Genomic DNA, 18151 nt, shown 5'->3' with positions numbered 1-18151 from the left:
GTGAGACCAAGAAGATGACTAAAAAATAAAGTTTTTTAATGACATATGTAGTACAGATTATGGTAGTCCAAACACCTCAAGATATTAAAATCTATTGTTGGATTAAACATAATCCGGCATAACAAATCTAGTGCAACGGACTAGGTATGTCCAAATCCACTATTAGGTTTTTATATTTTAAGACGAAGACTGTAATTATTTAAGGAAATAAATGAATAAATTAGCTACTACAAAAAAAATTGTTTTAGAAAAACATTTGGTGAAACTTTTATATTAAAAATTTATGTATGAAGCTTACTGTTTATCTATACTCCTATAAAAATGAGTATTGATGGTGGTGAATTTGACACCTACCCAAGTTTTTTCTTATTTTTTTAAAGTAAAAATAACTAATATATATATATATATATATCAAACCATTTTTATTAACTTTATTTTAATAATACATTAATTATATTATTCTAATAAAATTCCGTTACAATGCATGTGCAGCACGTTAGTAAGTTTAGAAAGTAGTATGTCCCTAATAATCCATGATCCATAAGTGGAGAAGAATAGTAGTGAAAAAATGTACAATCAAGGGACTCATGCCAAGCATTATGGTTGCGTTCTTTTTAGTCTAGATTATTTCTAGAATTTTGCGCGCATATTTTTCGAATTGTTAAAATGATATAATTTTTTTTAAAAAAGTTTTTATATAGAAGTTTATCATCTTAATTTTGTAGAGTATATTTTTATTATATTATTATATATTAATTAATTTTATTATTTATTAAATAACTATAAAAATCAGATAATATATCTCTCATTAGCCAAGAGAACATAACTCCTGCCTAGCCAACTATCGTAGATCTATGAAATTTCTGACAGGGCCCAAGCCGGTGAATTCATATTGGACCTTCTCCGTTCATAATTGCCCGGCTGGCCGCCGGGAGTCTGGTCCAAGTCGACGGGTCTGACTCTTGACTTAGTGTTCGACATCTGACTAGAGCCCAATCAATGAAGTCTTTAGACCAACCCAACGGATGAATTGAACCTGAGATGATCCAAGCTAGGATTAGTATATAAGACAGCATATGTGTAAGACCTGTCGCAAGTCACAACCCTGCCTGAAACCCAGTCTGCTGGCGTAGTGAACACGGGAGGAGAAGCTAAACTGCATTCAGAAATGCTTGGGAGGAAGAAAGGATCAACGCCCAGGTCGAGTGAACCTGTCAGCACGACCGTCGCTACTGACAACGGCCAGGAAGTGGCTGCTTCGCATTTCATCTCGCAGCAGGCCTCACAGCTCGGTAGGTTGAGACCTCCGTTTCAATGGCCATTCCATACTCCTTGGCATAACGTTCAGAGATGAGAGAAACTGATAGTTCTTCTGCCTGCGCTTCTTTGTCAGATGAGGCTGCGAGGAAGAGACTGCAACGAATGAACGAGAGGCTGAAGCTGCTGGAGATGCAGATGGAGACACTGGAGGCTGGCGTCGCGAAGGCCAGCAGCGACTCCTACGAGTAGAAATGTATTAGCAATCTTTCGTTTTAGGCAATAGCTTTTGTGACATGCAGGCAGATTTAGATGCTAGCTTTTGCAATTTCATCTCGTTGCAGAATTCCAAATCAGTTCCAGCTTTCAGGGCTTCGATTTTTTTCTCTCACTATGATCACATAAGTCAGATGCCATTCAAGTTTTCTGACAGAAGGAATTTACTGAACTTAACCATACCAGCCGCCATGATGATATATAGCTCAGATTATTGTTCAATTTATAACAATTTAAAATGACGGATTTTTCGGAATAATAACAGATGGGCAAGGGCATATCTACATTAGCCTGATTTTTTTGGCTCGGCTAAACCCACATGATTAACAGTATGTTCCTTGGTACATACAGAAACACCACCATGATCCAAACCAAAATAAAAGATGGCCATGGTAACAGCCAGTAGAAGAGATTCAGCAGCATCTACCAATGAAGTATGCGCCTACGCTGTGACAAGATTGTTGTTTACTCACAAACTAGTTTAGTACCAAAGCTGCTAAGGCAGATGGCGAAAGCCTGAAATGCTGACAAAGGTTGGAGGTAATCCATAGTGAAGATATCGTTGTCAACCTTCCCAAACTGCAGGACAACTGTTTCTTCGTCCCCAACACTATCTGGGTGACTGGGGTCAGCTGCGGCCACAAGCTGGAAATTCTTCACGGATGCAACTGTGACCCGCCCATGAAAGTTCAAGCACCAGAGCTGCAAGTGCTCATGCCATTGGGGAGCTTTGTTCTTTAGTAGAATGGTTCTCGTGCGCCTCAAAGATTTTGTCTTGAGGGAATTCTCCCAGGTTTCTTGAGTTGAAGGGCACTCAATTGTGCAAAACATTCTCCTAGGTCCTCTGGGTTTGAGTAGGTTGTATTTGTATGTGACCTGCCCAACATCAAAGTTGCCTGTCGATACTTGGGGGCAGATCCGCCTACTTCCAAAATGTTGGCTACTTTCAAAACGCTGGCTAGATCGAGTGCTTGATGCTTTTGCACCATCGTACGGTGGCTGGCTGTCATATATCTTGAAATTTGCCCCCCAAAAATCAGACCTAAAAATGGTGGGGCAGAAACACAATCAAGTTAAAGAGGAAATAACAAATGAAACACTTGTACAAACAGTACCGCCAAGGAATAGAAAGAGAATACAGTATATGACAATGAATGGTCAACAATTTTAGAACTGCTTAGCATAAATTCCTAGCAAATAGCAATTGTTAGTTTGCAAAATTCCAAAACATATTCCACAAGACCAGTAAGGGCATATAAGCGAGATAACATGAAAGATTTGCATATACCATTCCTGAGAAAGATATGCACATGAAGACACAATGCTTTCTTGCATAAGCCTGCCATTATGTAAGCTCCCCATTTTTAGTATTCTCCCTAAGGGCTAAGGTAATATCCTTTTACACAATCATGTACAGAACGTACAATAGTCACAACACAGTAAAACAACTAATTTTGTATATCCTGTACTATGTATTGGCATCACCCATTAATCACTCTACGTACATTATGTCCTCTTTGGAAAAAAAATGTTTATGTGCCTGTTTGTTGGCAGAGAAAAGAAATAAACAGAAGAAAACACACGGAGCAATGGAAGGTAGTAAATGATTACTACAGAGTACAGGAAAGCTACCTCAGTTTCCCCATATATGCATTGTTTCCTTGTGAAAGGCCACCAGCATCAAGGGAAATAATATACTCTAGCTGGGGGCCCCTCCTAAACCTTCTAGCAGCCACGAGAAACTTCCCTTTATCCATTGTAGCTGTCAAACAAGAAATAAATAGATAGTTACTAGGGGTGATTGTTTGGCTTTTCTAAACAGCATCTTTGCAAATGAAAAATAATTTACGAATAAAATTTGATGTACATATTCTTATTGATCTAAAAGCCAAGGCTGAAATAAACTTCACTGAAAAAAACCCTAAATTCAACTTCAAATTTAAGGTTGAAAATTCAATTTTTGGCTTATAAGCATAAGCAAAAGTGAAAAGATAAGGGTGCAAAACATTTGTTATGGAAAATTTCGTTTATCATGGAAATCAAGAAAGAACACCATAAACAGTGTCAGTATTATCCTGAATGCATGTCTAACACAACTATTGTAATCACCCGTGTAAACTATCTATTATATGTCTGCTTATACAGCCTGTGCAGAAATCTTGTATTGAGTTATATATAGATCATAATTGCACTGCAAACAAATAGAGACTCAGCAGATAACATAAATAGAACTAGCAACCTAACATTTGGTATCAGAAGGATCAAGCAGGTAGACATATCGATAGCCAGTAACTATTAACTAATGACATCAGCAGTAGACAGTAGCCATAGGAACGTATCATGTGTAAGCTCCCAGTCACTCAAAAATGTGCAAAGCAATTCAAATACAAGATTATTCGGTGGCAATAAGTTCTGTATACAGTCATTAAAAAAACATGACTAAACCTGATGCAGGGATGAGGTGAAAAAAAAACCTATTCACACCTCATTTGAACAAACAAATCAGACTGATTAATAACACATGATGTTCAAATTGAAATTCAGAAGTAAGGGAAATACAATACTATGATGTTTCAGATCATTACGGAAGCACTTACATATTTGGATTATGCCTTAGAAACATACCATTCGACAAGCCTAGGTGAAGATAGAACATAGATTCCTTCTTGTTTCGCTCGATGACGCACTGGATTGGGAAGTCCTTAGGGCCTGGCTGTTCAATCAACATGGAATGGAGCAAAAGGATATAGCGTTAGCTGCATAGCTTCCCCAAAATGCAAATGCAGATGCCTCGAGCCCACTCTTCAAGTTGTAAGAACTGGACAGTATCAGCATAGCTAATGAGCTAAATATATGTGCTAAGCTACTGAATCTAATAAAGGAAAACGAGACGATGTCCCAGATAACGAAGATTGTTGGCACAAACCTAGCCGTCCTAATGGACAGTAGTGATCACATTGGAACTCAGGCAGATATAAATCTGTTCCATTACATACTAGCAACACTAATATTCTCTTGAATCCCAACCCCAGACCACCACCCAATGTCCAAAATTGCCAAATACTCCGCAGATCATATCGATCTCAGTCTGATATTCCAAAAATCCTCCACAAAACACAGATTTCTACGGCCCTGCTGCTCCGTTCCAAAAGCTACGCCTATAAAATTTCCCATCGGGCTCCTCACCTGCTTCAGTGACGACGGGAAGGTGATCTGGCCGGACTCGGGCAGCGGCCGCACGACGTCCGCCACGGCCTCGCGCCACCGGCGGCAGACGCACGCGCACGACACCAGGTCCTTCCGCGCCGGCCACCGCTCGCCTCCCGACGCCTCCACGCGCCGCACCACCTCCGCCACGAGCTCCGGCAGCAGCCCGCCCCACCTGTCCTCCTCCTCCGCCTCCTCCCACACCTCCTCCGCCGCCATCTCCCTCCGCCTCCCGCGTGCGTGCGTGCGCGCGCGGCGCTACTCCGTCCTCCGGATCGTGGGAAGGGGAAGGAAAATGGCAGCGCTCTCCACTCCAGTCGCCACGGGGAAGGCGGATGGATCCAGTGCTGCTGCGGCTGCGCGCGATTTTGTTGCGCTTTTGACGGTTTCGTCTGCGCTTCTAGAATCCCGGACTGGTACGCCCGCACTGGCCGCTCCGTTGCGATCCAAAATCTTGCCCTCGTGTTTATCCACGGTGGACCATTCATCATTTGTTTTATTAAAACGATATTTAGGTGTTAATTATTTTATTATAATTTAATTTATTATTATGAGAACTTTAAGTATGACATGTAATTTTGTATATATTTGTATGACATGTAATTTTGTATATATTTGTATGACATGTAATTTTATATATCTGGATAAAAAACTTGAATAAGATGAATGAACAATAATAAACATAATAGTTAACGACGTCATATAAAAAATATAAGATTTTTTCAGTTCAATAAAAAGTAATAAAAAGTAATTCGAGATATCAGTATCTCGCGATACCAAATTAGATCATTGAATCTAACCGTGCGCATCCTACTTAGCTATCCAATTGTAATAAATGATTTGGGCCGGTATCTCGAGATACTTTTTGTTCGACCGGAGCAAATGTATTTTTTATAAACTTGGTTAAATTTAAATTTTTAATTTAAAATAAATTTAAGGTGACTTATAATATGAAAGAAAAAATATCTAAGAAATTTGGACAGAGTGCTCGTTCATCCGTTAAATTCTGTTTGAAATATACCAAGAATTCGAACGTGGCTAGTGCAGAGAGGCAGCGGCTGAGAGAGAGAGAGGGGCAGGAGAACATGTCGTGGACGACGACGGCGACGGCGACGGCCTCTCCTACTCCACACACATCTCGTCCCTGCAGCTGGGCCACTGATATCAATGGAGTCCGCCGCCTTCTAGGTTCCGTTTCCGGAAGAATCAATTTTCGCCCCCTGAATGCGTTCGCCTGAGAAGTGAAAACGAACCGGACATCCGGCGACATAAACCGGAGATGGATTCGTTGATTTGATGCGGAGCAGGTCGCTCTCTTTAGCGGCCGGCCGTTGGATACAGAGACTTTTTTAATTCTTTTATCATATCAGATATTTGAATGTTAATTAGGATTATTTAATATAGACAGATAACAAAACTAATTACATAAATAAAGACTATTTTTTAAACAAAATTTTAAAACCTAATTAAGCTTCGATTAGCAAATGTTCACTGTAGCATTATATTCGCTAATTATGGACTAATTAGGCTCAATAGATCCGTCTCGCAAAATAGTTCAGAGTATGAAGTGAGTTTTGTTAATAGTCTATATTTAATACTTCTAATTAGCATCCAAACGTTTGATGTGACAGGGACGAGAGAGAATTAAATAGGGTCTTAGTTGGTTGGGAAGTGGCACTTAAAATATGTTGTATGATAAATTAGTTATTAGCTCTGAAAATAAGAAATTAATTGATATAATTTTCAATATAACTTTATGATATGTTATTTTTATAAAAATATATACTGTATAATGATATTATACGAGAATTATACGTGTGGAAAACGAAAACGAGAACATGTAAATCGAGGAGAATAGGTAAAGGACGGAGCTGGATATCGACTAGCCAAATACGAAAAAGGCATCGTACTAACAAGCGAAATTATAGTTACAACTTTATATTTATGTTTTTAGCGAATTAAACATTATTAGTAAAAAAATTATGATAAAAAACCTAAAATTAATTCTAAAATTTAGTTATAAATTTTAAATTTAGCCTTAGTATGTCTTGCAGTGTCACATGTCTCAGCTTTAGCAAAGATGTCTGCTTATGTCAGTGTTCTGCCTCTGCCCTCTGTACATCTTTTGCATAGCTTCTATGCATCGAATGGTATAATGCACTACAGTATCTCTCGCTAGCAGTAAACGTTGGTGATCAGTGTACACTGATAGCATTGATTTGGCAGTAATAGTGGCCTATTAGATTAGTGCCCCACTCAGAAACTTCTTCGATCTTCGTACTCGTTGATCCACAGGGTTGGTAGGTTAGGCTCCCCATCAGCACAATTTTCAGGAAAAAACCAATAGGAGAGGGGTAGAACATGTAAGTCAACAGTCCGCGGCTAGCTGCTTAATTTACTTTGTCGCTGTCAGTTGCTGCGTAATTTGTACTAGTACTAATCAATCTTAGCGTCTATCTCGAGGAATTGCTTTATTTTTTCTAGTGCAGCAGGACATGAGTTCTTCGTCGTCTCCCTTGGTTTCTCTGACAAAACCAGGAGTCTGTATCCGGCGAAGTAGCCATGCATATGGCTAGGACCAGTTCAGGGTTAGCGTCATCGCCTGTGACCATCATTGCAGCCGCCGGCAAAAAACCTGCAGCAAGCATCACGCAGTGGTTGTTGCTTTGCTTCTTGGCTAGGATTACGTGGACCATTTTTTTCAATTGTGGAATTAGCGTGTGAGTGGAGTTGTCCATGGAGATAACGATGGGGTTAGTAGTCTTCTTCGTCTTCGTCCTCTCGTTGCTCTTCTTTATTATTATTCCATGCATTAACTGATCAACACAAACCGATGTTTGACATAGAGAAAAGAATACAAGGGAATGCAGTGAGCCAAGGATTTTACTACCAACTCCTGTATCCTGTTTATCTGAAGATGTGCTCCTGTTGCCCACTCTTGCCGTCGTCTAGTCCGAACCTTGCATGCTCCAGTTTCTTCAGGGTGTGAGCAGAAATTTTCTGAAGTCTGGAACAGAAGCTAGGCGAGAGGTATGTGCTTCCAATTGCTTTCGAGGTGATGGAGTGAGTATCTTCAGTTCTCATCTGTTTCTGAAACCGAGCTGTTTCTTTGCCTCCTCCCTTCTTGCCGTGCAGAAAAAAACATTTGACAGTAAGAGATGAACACTGTCTTTTTTCAGGTGAGCTTTGGCTGATGATTCTGCCCGTGAGTTCTGATTTACTCAATACGCTCGCAAAGGGATCATCTGGTTGTTGTTCGCGAGCACTTCACCAATGATGGATTCACTGAGTTCTTTGGTGCTTGTGGTGTTGACGCTCCAAGCTGCCGTGAGCAGCTGCTCGTCACTCGATCTGTCAGAGCAGCCTAGCAACCGGAGGCTACTGCAGGACAGAAATCCTGATCTACTTCACAGAGATCATCTCCCATCTGTTGGAAGCAGCACGTTTCCACGATCCGATCAACCGCGAAACGATGCAAACGGGACTCCACACAGTTCATCATCGTCTTCATCACAGTCTCATGAGGTTCATGCCAAGAAAGAGTCAAGCAAAAAAGGATCCAAGAAGTGGCTGTACACGGTTGTGATCCCAGTGGCAGCTGGGGTGTTGCTCGCTGGCATAGCATGGATGTTTTCGCCATGTCGCAAGAGGTCAGATGCAACTATAGGCCCATGGAAGACTGGACTCAGTGGCCAGCTGCAGAAGGCATTTGTATCAGGTACTGCAAATGTTTGCCATTATACATGTCAGATGGTGTTCACGTCTGGTTTTCAGATCAAATATTCATCTTATTTGAGTCTAATTTTTCATTGTATCTTGTGATCTAAATGTGATTCAGGAGTGCCCCAACTTCAGCGTTCAGAACTGGAGCGTGCTTGTGAGGACTTCAGTAACATTGTGGCAAGTCATCCATACTACACTGTCTACAAGGGAACCTTGTCATCTGGTGTTGAGATCGCCGTTGTATCGACAACGATAAAATCCAGCAAGGATTGGTCCAAGCACGGTGAAGATTGTTTCAGGAAAAAGGTAGTCATCATCTGCCTACTTGAGGCTGAGTTCTTTTACACTGAAACAATACAGATTATTCATTGCTTTTTTCGCGTACGCTTTTCGACCGGTTAAACGGTGTAGTTTTTTAAATGATTCTATATAAAAGTTTATCATTTCATATTTTTAAAGTACTTTTCAACCTTTTTTTATAATTAACTCTATTTTTTATCATAAAATAGCTATCAAGAAATCATATAATCTTTCATCTTCATCAAATTAGCTAAACCTTTTGCAGTATATATGCATTAGCATAAAAAATTAACCATCTGTTTTCCTATGCACAAAGCAGATAGACTCCCTTTCACGAATAAATCATAAGAATTTCATCAATCTGCTGGGGTTTTGTGAGGAGGAAGATCCTTTCACGAGGGTCATGGTGCTTGAATACGCGCCGAATGGAACACTTTATGAGAATCTCCATGGTAAATTATACTATGTCAAAAGTTGTTCTGATCTCGCTGTTGCCCTTGCCGTTACGGAGTATGATATGCTGGGAAATTGTTTGTGCAGATGAGAGCTTTGATCACATTGACTGGAGAAGTAGAATGAGAATAATTATGGGAGTAGCATACTGTATTCAACACATGCATGAGCTCAGCCCTGCCAAGGTGCACCCTGATCTGCATTCAAGCGCTATGTTTCTTTCTGAAGATAGTGCTGCAAAGGTAAGATCTACTAATCCTTCTTTACCACTTCTTGATTATTATAGTGTAGCCATAATCACTTGTTTTGATTGGTTTAAGTGATTTCTTAAGGTATTTTTAGTATTAATCTGAAGGTATAATGCCTCCTAATAGGAGTATATACTCAGTAGTCAGTAGAGGTATTGTTCCAATTAATTAATTAAAACTTCTACTGCACCATACCTCTTAACACCTTCTAAGTGCCAGTAAAAAGCCCAATTTCAGTACCTACCAGGCTTTACACAGAACTAGCATATCGCCCGTGCGTTGCAACGGAATTTTATTAAAAAATATTATTAGTATGTTAATAAGTAGAGTTAATAAAAATTATTTGATATATAATTCTTAATTATTTTTTCTTTTAAAAAATGGGAGTGAGTTGGTGGTGAGGTAGATGGCAGAGTCATCGCCCACCCATCACCACCACCACTACTCATTAGTATAGATTCAGGGCAGTACTAGGGTTTGATGCTAGAATTAAAATATGTATCATTTCTGCAGATTGCAGACTTGAGCGTTTGGCAGGAAGTGGTTTCAGAAGGCAAAATGCCGAGAACAAACGGTGATCATCAAGAACCAATATCTGCCGGATTAGCAGGGAATGTTTACAGTTTTGGTATACTGCTGCTTGAAATCATCTCAGGGAAGCTCCCATACTCTGAAAACGAGGGTTCCCTAGTGAATCTGGTAATGACAGCAGTCTGAAAAAGGCATAAGCTTAGCCTACACAAAGGAATCCAATTCAACATCAAATTAAAGAAAATAAAAATGTCTGTTTTTTTTTTTTGGCTTACAGGCTTTGGGGTGCATCATCAAAGGCCGAAGTATAGCTTCGTTGCTTGATCCAAAACTGGAGTCGCATAAAGAAAACGAGCTAGATTTGATTTGTCAGATAATCCTTGACTGCATACAGAGTGACCCGAAGAAGAGACCAAGCATGAGGGAGATCACCACAAGGCTGAGAGAGGCCATCGCCATTTCACCGGATGCAGCAACGCCGAGACTGTCTCCACTCTGGTGGGCAGAGCTGGAGGTCCTCTCACCAGTTGAGGCAACGTAGAGACAACTGAAAGTCTCAAACAAGGATGGATGGATGCTTCTTCAACCAACATTCTGCAGGATCGTGCTGTGCATACTGCTGTTCATGCAACCTTAGATCCTTAGCGAGTGCAGTTCTTCCATGTTTGGTGCTTTCTGCTGTAAATGTTAAAGATTAGTACTTTCTGAGTGCAATAATAATACCAGTGAAACTCCAGTAGACTTTGGCATACGGTTGGTACAACCATGCAGCCAAATGACGAGCAGCTTACTGACAAGATAGTAGTAGTAATCTCTGAAAGTCTGAAATCCAAAACCATGTATACTTGTATAGGAAAAGAAAAAAACAAAGTCAGAGCAAAACGCTCTACGCTACCACCCGAGCAAAGGTGGCCAAAGTCAGATCGGTCAGGCCACGCCGCCCTCGGCCGCCATAGTCGACGTAGAGAACCCCATTATTGACACCAGAAAACGTAAATCTGACCTCGTGAGCAGTAGCAGACAACACTATCCACATTGTCCTGAGCTCCTGCTAGCCCCCAAAATGTTCAGCCCCCAAAATGTTCCTATCCTCACAAGTCACAACACTAGAAACCACATTCACCATTTCACCCCATTTTTAATCTGCCAAAACTGTGCTGGAACGCATGATGCCATGGTCTGTGCTGTTCTTGCGGCTACGGACTCCATCCAAAACATCTGTAGCCAGCCAGATGGAACCCAACCAAACCAAAAGGCGTTGCTGAGACCGGCCCAAACTCCCATGATGTGCATCGATGATTTCTGATCGGTTTTCCGGCTCATTGCTCACGTCAGGCGACAGATATTTCCAGGCCCATGATCATCACGTCGTCAGTCCAGGGGTTCACTGCTCAAAATTAAGGCAATCAGTATTGGGGGTATCAGGTCTTGTTGTTTCTGTTTTGGTAGCATCATATAGGCCCGTTTTAAACGGCTTATCAGTTGAACATATTTTGGGTTGATAGGATCACAGTGTACCAAGATACAGATAGAGATACTAACCTTGCTGGAAATCCAGAGATGATCTGTAGGGTTCTTCCATTAAGCACGCAAGAAAGAAGCAATATTTAAACATCCTGCACAGTAAAAAAACTAAAAGTCAGACAATTTAACATCATTTTCACGATCCCAGATCATCCGTTGCGTGCGAGAGTTGGTGACGGACGATTGCACGTGACGCGACAATCGTATGAACTGGACTGCAGTTTTGCAAGCATAGAATATTGCTCGCGTGATCGTTGAGAGGAAGGGGCGCGAAAAAGCACTAAACTTTGGGCGATACAGCGTCAGCGGGCACCCACTGGCACTCGCCCGGTTGGGCCACATGTCATTGGCTGACGGCGGCCACCCTCCTCGGCGGCGGCGTGACGTCGCCGTCGCCGTTCACGGCCAGCCCCTGTGGTCACACATGGGCCTCCTGCATGCGCGCCATGTATCACCACCTCATACACCGGGACTGCGCGCGCTCGCAGCCGTCCGCGCGCGGCGATCCACGGCCGGGATGGCGCGGCCACCGGCTATAAATACCACCGGCCTGCGGTGCGACGGGGGCGCCGCCGCCGCCGCGAGGGAACCCGGTGAGGTGATGGAGCTGGAGGCGGCGACGCGGCGGTTCCACCTCTGGTTCCGCGGGCTGCGGGGGCTGCGGCGAGACCTCCGGTCGGCGCGGTGGGCCCACGACCCGGCCCAGCTCGGGGCGCTGGTGGGCCGGTTCGTGGCCCATATGGAGGACTACTGCGCGGCGCGGGCGGAGATGGACCCGGTGTGGACGCTGTCGGCGCCGTGGGCGAGCCCCGTGGAGCGCGGCGCGGCGTACTGGCTCGCCGGCTGGCGGCCGACCACGCTGGTCCACCTGCTCTACACCGAGTCCGGCCGCCGCTTCGAGTCGCAGCTCCCCGACCTCCTCCTCGGCGTGCGGTCGGGCAACCTCGGCGACCTTAGCCCCGCGCAGCTGGCGCAGATCGACGACCTGCAGCGCCGGACCGTCGCCGAGGAGGACGGCCTGTCGCGGGAGATGGCACAGGTGCAGGACGGCCACGGCGCGGTCGCCTCCGGCGGGGAGATCGACGTCGACGGGATAGTGGCCCGGGTCAAGGCGGTGCTCGGCCGCGCCGACGCGCTGCGGCTGCGCACGATGAGGCGCGCGGTGGAGATCCTGGAGCCGGCGCAGGCGGCCGAGCTGCTCGTCGCCGCCGCGGACATGGAGATCGGCTTCCGGGAGTTCGGGCTCAAGTACGGCTCGGGCCGCGCCGACTAGCACTTTACTGGGCCGGAAAAGGCCCATCACCCTTGTAATTGTCTCTTAGCTGCATGATGGGCCATAGATGGGCCTTGGGCCCGTGGCTGTTGAGAGAGTAATAAAATGCAAGCAAATCTGGTGGTTTATGCTGTGCAAAAGCGTTGGTCGTTCCGTTTAGGATGTTTTCCTCGACAATGATCATTTTATTGTCAGCTGACACTCCAAACCTAAAATATTTCTGCTCTAGTGAGAATTAGTTTTGTCCTTTGTTATGTATTTTTAGCGTAGATCTACCTGCATCATAAAAAAAGTTATGAATCGATCGGAAAAAAATCAAACGGCATATTACAAATAAAAAATAATTTGTATTAGAATTTTATATGTGTTTTTATCGGTCTAAAAACTATTACTGAAAAATAAAAAATACAATACAATAAAAAGATTAAATTTAAGATTAAAAATTTATATTTTAGCTTATAGAGTAACTTTTCGACTACAGCCTCGTTGAATAGAAATTCATGAGCCGGAGCTATGTTAAAAGATGTTCTCTAACTTATAACCAGCAAGGAGCACTATATTCCAATAAAATATACCCCCAAAACTTATAAGCCGTAAATAAGTCAATCAATTTACACATTAGTTATATTTCTACAATTCTACGCCTGTTTCGCATGAAAGAATCAGAAAAGAAATCACCATAAAAACAGTACACTGCAATTACTGACCTGGAGTACGTACGTCCTAAATTAATCACGCCAAGGATTAAAAATAGGCGTGCGTACATCTGTACACAGTACACGTACGTACGTATATACGGTCTAAATACATCCAGCCGGCCAGCCAGCCAGAGTGACGCAGGCAAGGCAGCTATAAATATCTCGTGGTCCAAGTTTGCAACGTCCCTGAATTCCTCCAAGTCAGGCAGGCGCGACGCCGAACGAAACAAACACAGAAAAAAACCAAACAAACCCGCAGGTTGTGCGCGCGCCTCTCTCTGTCCTCTTCTTCCCGCGCGCGCGCGCGCGTGGGCGTGTTCTCCTGAGCTGCGTCGTCGTCGACGTGCGCGGCGGCGGCGTGTGGGCGTGTGGATGGTGTAGGCGGAGGTAGCTGGTGATGCGTCGGTGATGGCGCGGCCGTTGCTGAAGATCGGGCACGGGCTCGACAGGTTCAGGCGGCGGAGGTCGGCTTCGTCGGCGTCGTCGTCGTCGCCGTTGTCGTTGGCGTCGTCGGACGACGATATGGGGAGCCCCATGGACCCGGCGATGCCGCCTGCGGCTAGGCGGGCGCTGTCGAGGAGCTGCGGGTCGAGGGGGAGGCTGTCGTTCGAGCTGCCCCCGTTGGCGGGTGGCCCGTCGGATAAGGAGGAAGCGCCGAGGCCGTCTTCGTCCGCACCGGCGCCGGCGCCGACGCAGGCGAGGCCCGCCGTGCTGCATGAGGGCCCACCTTCAGGTGACTGTTTTGTTGGGAAGCATCAATGCCGGCCAGATGTTTGATGTATTGCTCGATAAACGATTTGCATTGGAAATTGCAGATGCGGAGATGGTGAGGGAGAAATTCTCGAAGCTTCTCCTCGGGGAGGACATGTCCGGCACCGGGAAAGGGGTGTCCTCTGCTCTCGCTCTCTCCAACGCCATCACCAATCTTGCAGGTAATGTTAATTTCCTTCTTTGTTCTCCCCAATTGAGCATGTTATCTGAAGAAAAATATTCTTGTCTGTTTTGACCTCGTTTCTTGCAAATTGCAGCTTCCGTCTTTGGCGAGCAGCGCCGCCTCCAGCCGATGGCCTCCGATCTGAAGGCGCGATGGAGGAGGGAGATCGACTGGCTCTTGTCGGTTACTGATCACATCGTCGAATTTGTCCCATCAAAACAAGTCTCAGAGGATGGAACCACCATGGAGGTAAAAAAAGAAAACGAACCCTTTTATTCCCATTGAATACACGTTCAACGTGGTAGTGAACGTTATTACATTGAATTAGTGCATTGAATTAGTGCATTCAAATTCTCAACACTTGTATTTCCAAATTAATCGACTCATTTTCTTGTCAAGCAGATCATGATAACTCAGCAACGTCAGGATTTACAGATGAATGTCCCTGCATTGCGCAAACTTGATGGAATGCTCCTTGTATGCTTGCTTTGCTGGTCTATAAGCCACCAAAATCAACACATTCATACCTGAATTCTGAACCAAACATTTTCCTTTTTGTTGCATATTTATCTTCTGGAGCAGGAATATCTTGATAATTTCAAAGACAAGCAGGAGTTTTGGTACGTGTCAAAAGACGCAGATGAATCGGAGAAGGGCAACACTCCAAGGGAGGATGACAAATGGTGGCTCCCAGTTGTTAGAGTCCCTCCTTGTGGTCTGTCAGATGCATCAAGGAAGTGGCTTCAAAATCAGAAGGACCTGGTCAACCAAGTCCTGAAGGCAGCAATGGCCATCAACGCTAACGTCCTTATGGAAATGGATATTCCTGAAGCGTATATAGAGTCCTTACCCAAGGTGAACCATGACACCACGTTGTACCAAAAAGAGTCCCACAATTTGTCATATTTTCTAATTGCTGATTGTGTTACTTTTTGTGGCCTGATAGAATGGGAAGTCCACCCTTGGAGATTCGATGTACAAGATCATAACCGATGATTATTTCGATCCAGAAGAACTCTTAGGATCTGTGGACTTGTCAGAAGAGCACAACACCGTAGATCTTAAGAATCGAATTGAAGCCTCGGTGGTCATTTGGCAAAGGAAAATGGTCCAGAAGGAAGGTAAATTGACATGGGGTCATGGTGTCAAATTTGAGAAGCGGGAGCGATTTGAAGCCAGAGCAGAGAATGTCCTTCTTCTCATCAAGCACAGATTCCCCGGCATTGCTCAGTCAGTTCTTGACATAAGCAAAATTCAGTACAACAGGGTACTGAAAAGCACCTGCCTTTTCGGATTTACTACAGCACTTTTGTTTACTCAATGCATAAATTTGCTCTGTTAATTTTTTTTCTCAGGATATTGGCTTGGCTATTTTAGAGAGCTACTCCAGGACCCTTGAAAGTTTAGCTTTCACAGTTATGTCCAGAATCGAAGATGTTCTTCATGCTGACTCCATCACACAAATTTCTACAGCCCAAGAATCAATGAGAATGGCCAGTTTATCAGCAGATGACACTGATAAGGTTGTCCTGGATGCTAAGGCTGAGGTAGAGAGACTGAGAAGAATGGAACCAGTTTCGGCGACACTATTCGACTTCGTCGGCCCTCGAGATCAAGAAGTTGAGGCGACGAAGATGGACTCACAAGACATAGGACGCAGGGAGGATGCTCATGGTCGAAAGCTAACAAAGGTCTCGCCAATTGCAACTAAGAGGTTTTCTTACCTAGAAAAACTTGAGACTTTGGGTGGAACAAGAAGCCCAATATCTAGGCACTAGTTTATGTGTAGGGGGGAAAGACATATGGATGATGCATGCTTCTGCAGCTCATTCAGAAAATACATGTGTGTAAATAGCTCAGATGGTTCATAGCATCATGAGATGCAGAATCGAACATGTACTTACCAGTGTGAGGTTTGGCAAATTTTAGCCAGCTTCACCTTCATTCCCATGGAAGCTTGGTGCACAAAGCTATGACAATGAGTTGATAGCATACATTGCATGAATTAACCAAAAAAAAAGTACAATGACCCTTCTACCAAAAAAAAAACACTGATTAAATTGATACTACCTCTGTTTCATATTATAAGACTTTCTAGTTCTATATAATTTATATATGTCTAGATTCATTAGCATCCACATGAATTTAGGCAAAGGTAGAAAGTCTTACGCTGTGAAACAGAGAGAGTACTACTATTAACCAATGAATGAAATATTCAGTAACAGTAACAGTAGTAAGTAAATATGGATATTGATTTACTCCTGAACCAGAAATCCACCATAAATACTGCAGAAACCGAGTAACTATGCAAACCGAGATGCGAAATCGAAGGGAGACAGATAACTAAAACCGAACACATGGGATCGTCGTACGTCGCATGCAGCATATCGAATTGGATCCTTTTATAACTTATAGCCGTGGGAGTACAATATCAACATCATAAACAGCGGAAATCGGCCATGGAGACTAGCAGTACAGTACAGATGGTGGATCGGATCGGATCGGATCGAGAAGAAGAGGAGGAGGGCAGACGATCGAGGTGATGAGATGGGGATGGGGGATTTAATTTAGATCTTGCCGCGTGGTCCTGGCGTCGGCGGCAGCTGCGGCCCCTTCTTGATCGGCAGCAGGTCCGGCGACGCCGAGGCGCTCACGTAGGCCACCAGCGAGCCGCCGCCGAGGAGGAGGAACTTGAGCAGGAGCCCCCTCTTGGTGAATGGCGCCGCGAACGTCTCGAAGAACTTGCTCTGCACCATGCAGTAATTAGTTAGTATACGGCTGCTTCCTTTTTTTTTTACCAGATTATTTCTCAGTTTATGTTTTTTTATATAATCTTTAAATAGTGATTTTTAATTTTATAATAGATAATTTTATCGTTTATTTCGTTAAATAGTTAAAAAAATCAGATAATTTTTCGCCATCGTAAAAAACGCATACAAATGATGAAGCTTCTGGATTGCATTGTAATATACTATAAAAAACACCTATGGAAAATCAGATAACTTTTACTAACTAAAAGAACACAGATATATATATCCTGACTGATTGAGTAATAATCATCGAGATCGAGCTAGCTAGCTAGTGGCAAGAAAGATTGATCGATGGATTGGTTACGTGCCTGGAGCGAGTTGTACGGCGACGGCGCGTCGGAGCCGTACAGGTCCCACTGGCCAGTGGTGTTGCGGATGTCGTCGAGGTCGAAGTAGACGCTCTTCTCGCCGTACTTGGCCACCACGGCGGCGCGCGGCCTGCAGCAGCACACGCACCGGTTACCACACACTCTCTCTCTCTCTCTCTCGCTCTCGCTCTCGCTGCTCCCGCACTAACATTAACTCGGACGCACGCACGTACCTGCGGGCGGTGCGGCCGCAGAGCGCGCTGGGCGACGGCCTGACGGCGAGCCTCCTGCCGGACATGGAGCTGCCGGCGAGGCCCTTCACGGCGACCGGCTGGACGGCGACGAGGGACGCCATTGGAGCCGAATTAGTGCGTGCGTGCGTGCAGCGGCGGTGGAGAGGATTATCGCTGCTGTGCGTACGTGTGTGCACGGACTTAATTCGGCGTGAGGATTTGGAACGCGTGGCTCATCTCGATCGGCCGCCACCGCGGCTGGCTCCGCTGTGGCCGGCGCCGAATCGGAGCCCGCCGCGTGGCCCCTTCCGGATAGCCTTATCCTGGCCCTCCTGGTTCCTGAGTAAGGTGCTCGCTGACATGGCGCTCCTACGTG

The 18151-nt window shown here is 44.4% G+C and overlaps 6 protein-coding genes and 1 long non-coding RNA gene across 8 annotated transcripts; 4 read left to right on the top strand and 3 right to left on the bottom strand.

The window, feature by feature from the left end:
* The first annotated feature begins 1106 nt into the window (after window positions 1-1106).
* Window positions 1107-1610, top strand: LOC102719298. Its single transcript, XM_006654717.2, has 2 exons — window positions 1107-1292; window positions 1394-1610. Exons 1-2 carry the CDS (start codon window positions 1169-1171, stop codon window positions 1507-1509), a joined length of 240 nt encoding a protein of 79 aa, XP_006654780.1. The 5' UTR covers window positions 1107-1168; the 3' UTR covers window positions 1510-1610.
* A 132-nt stretch (window positions 1611-1742) lies between these two features.
* LOC102719016 (tubby-like F-box protein 10) lies at window positions 1743-5162 on the bottom strand. Its single transcript, XM_006654716.2, has 4 exons — window positions 4720-5162; window positions 4159-4246; window positions 3166-3295; window positions 1743-2575 (listed from the first exon to the last, which is right to left on the bottom strand). The coding sequence occupies exons 1-4, from the start codon at window positions 4957-4959 to the stop codon at window positions 1999-2001; spliced, it is 1035 nt and encodes a 344-aa protein (XP_006654779.1). The 5' UTR covers window positions 4960-5162; the 3' UTR covers window positions 1743-1998.
* A 2259-nt stretch (window positions 5163-7421) lies between these two features.
* On the top strand, window positions 7422-10550 carry LOC102718741 (protein MALE DISCOVERER 2-like). 2 transcript variants are annotated; one of them, XM_015836938.2, is made up of 8 exons: window positions 7422-7493; window positions 7587-7770; window positions 7920-8458; window positions 8579-8769; window positions 9083-9215; window positions 9304-9458; window positions 9978-10163; window positions 10273-10550. In XM_015836938.2, the coding sequence occupies exons 3-8, from the start codon at window positions 8014-8016 to the stop codon at window positions 10534-10536; spliced, it is 1374 nt and encodes a 457-aa protein (XP_015692424.1). In that variant the 5' UTR covers window positions 7422-7493; window positions 7587-7770; window positions 7920-8013; the 3' UTR covers window positions 10537-10550. The 2 variants fall into 2 exon arrangements, with proteins under 2 accessions (XP_015692424.1, XP_006654778.1); XM_006654715.3 differs by lacking the exon at window positions 7422-7493 and having other exon boundaries at window positions 7565-7770.
* Window positions 10087-11641, bottom strand: LOC121054389. Its single transcript, XR_005811750.1, has 3 exons — window positions 11538-11641; window positions 10271-11382; window positions 10087-10177 (listed from the first exon to the last, which is right to left on the bottom strand). It is a non-coding gene; the product is annotated as an uncharacterized LOC121054389 (long non-coding RNA).
* Window positions 11642-12099: 458 nt separating this feature from the next.
* LOC121054560 (transcription factor TGA9-like) lies at window positions 12100-13093 on the top strand. The gene has a single exon (XM_040524656.1). The coding sequence runs from the start codon at window positions 12121-12123 to the stop codon at window positions 12790-12792; it is 672 nt and encodes a 223-aa protein (XP_040380590.1). The 5' UTR covers window positions 12100-12120; the 3' UTR covers window positions 12793-13093.
* A 648-nt stretch (window positions 13094-13741) lies between these two features.
* On the top strand, window positions 13742-16400 carry LOC102718458 (rho guanine nucleotide exchange factor 8). The gene is made up of 7 exons (XM_040524147.1): window positions 13742-14223; window positions 14306-14422; window positions 14519-14673; window positions 14827-14901; window positions 15007-15279; window positions 15371-15691; window positions 15780-16400. Exons 1-7 carry the CDS (start codon window positions 13899-13901, stop codon window positions 16200-16202), a joined length of 1689 nt encoding a protein of 562 aa, XP_040380081.1. The 5' UTR covers window positions 13742-13898; the 3' UTR covers window positions 16203-16400.
* Window positions 16401-16655: 255 nt separating this feature from the next.
* LOC102718177 (photosystem I reaction center subunit VI, chloroplastic) lies at window positions 16656-17974 on the bottom strand. Its single transcript, XM_006654713.3, has 3 exons — window positions 17776-17974; window positions 17543-17672; window positions 16656-17171 (listed from the first exon to the last, which is right to left on the bottom strand). The coding sequence occupies exons 1-3, from the start codon at window positions 17895-17897 to the stop codon at window positions 16992-16994; spliced, it is 432 nt and encodes a 143-aa protein (XP_006654776.1). The 5' UTR covers window positions 17898-17974; the 3' UTR covers window positions 16656-16991.
* Window positions 17975-18151: the final 177 nt, after the last annotated feature.

This window comes from Oryza brachyantha, chromosome 5, assembly GCF_000231095.2.
Source record: "Oryza brachyantha chromosome 5, ObraRS2, whole genome shotgun sequence".
NCBI classification, from domain to species: Eukaryota; Viridiplantae; Streptophyta; class Magnoliopsida; order Poales; family Poaceae; genus Oryza; species Oryza brachyantha.
This window is presented reverse-complemented; position numbering and strand designations above follow the sequence as displayed.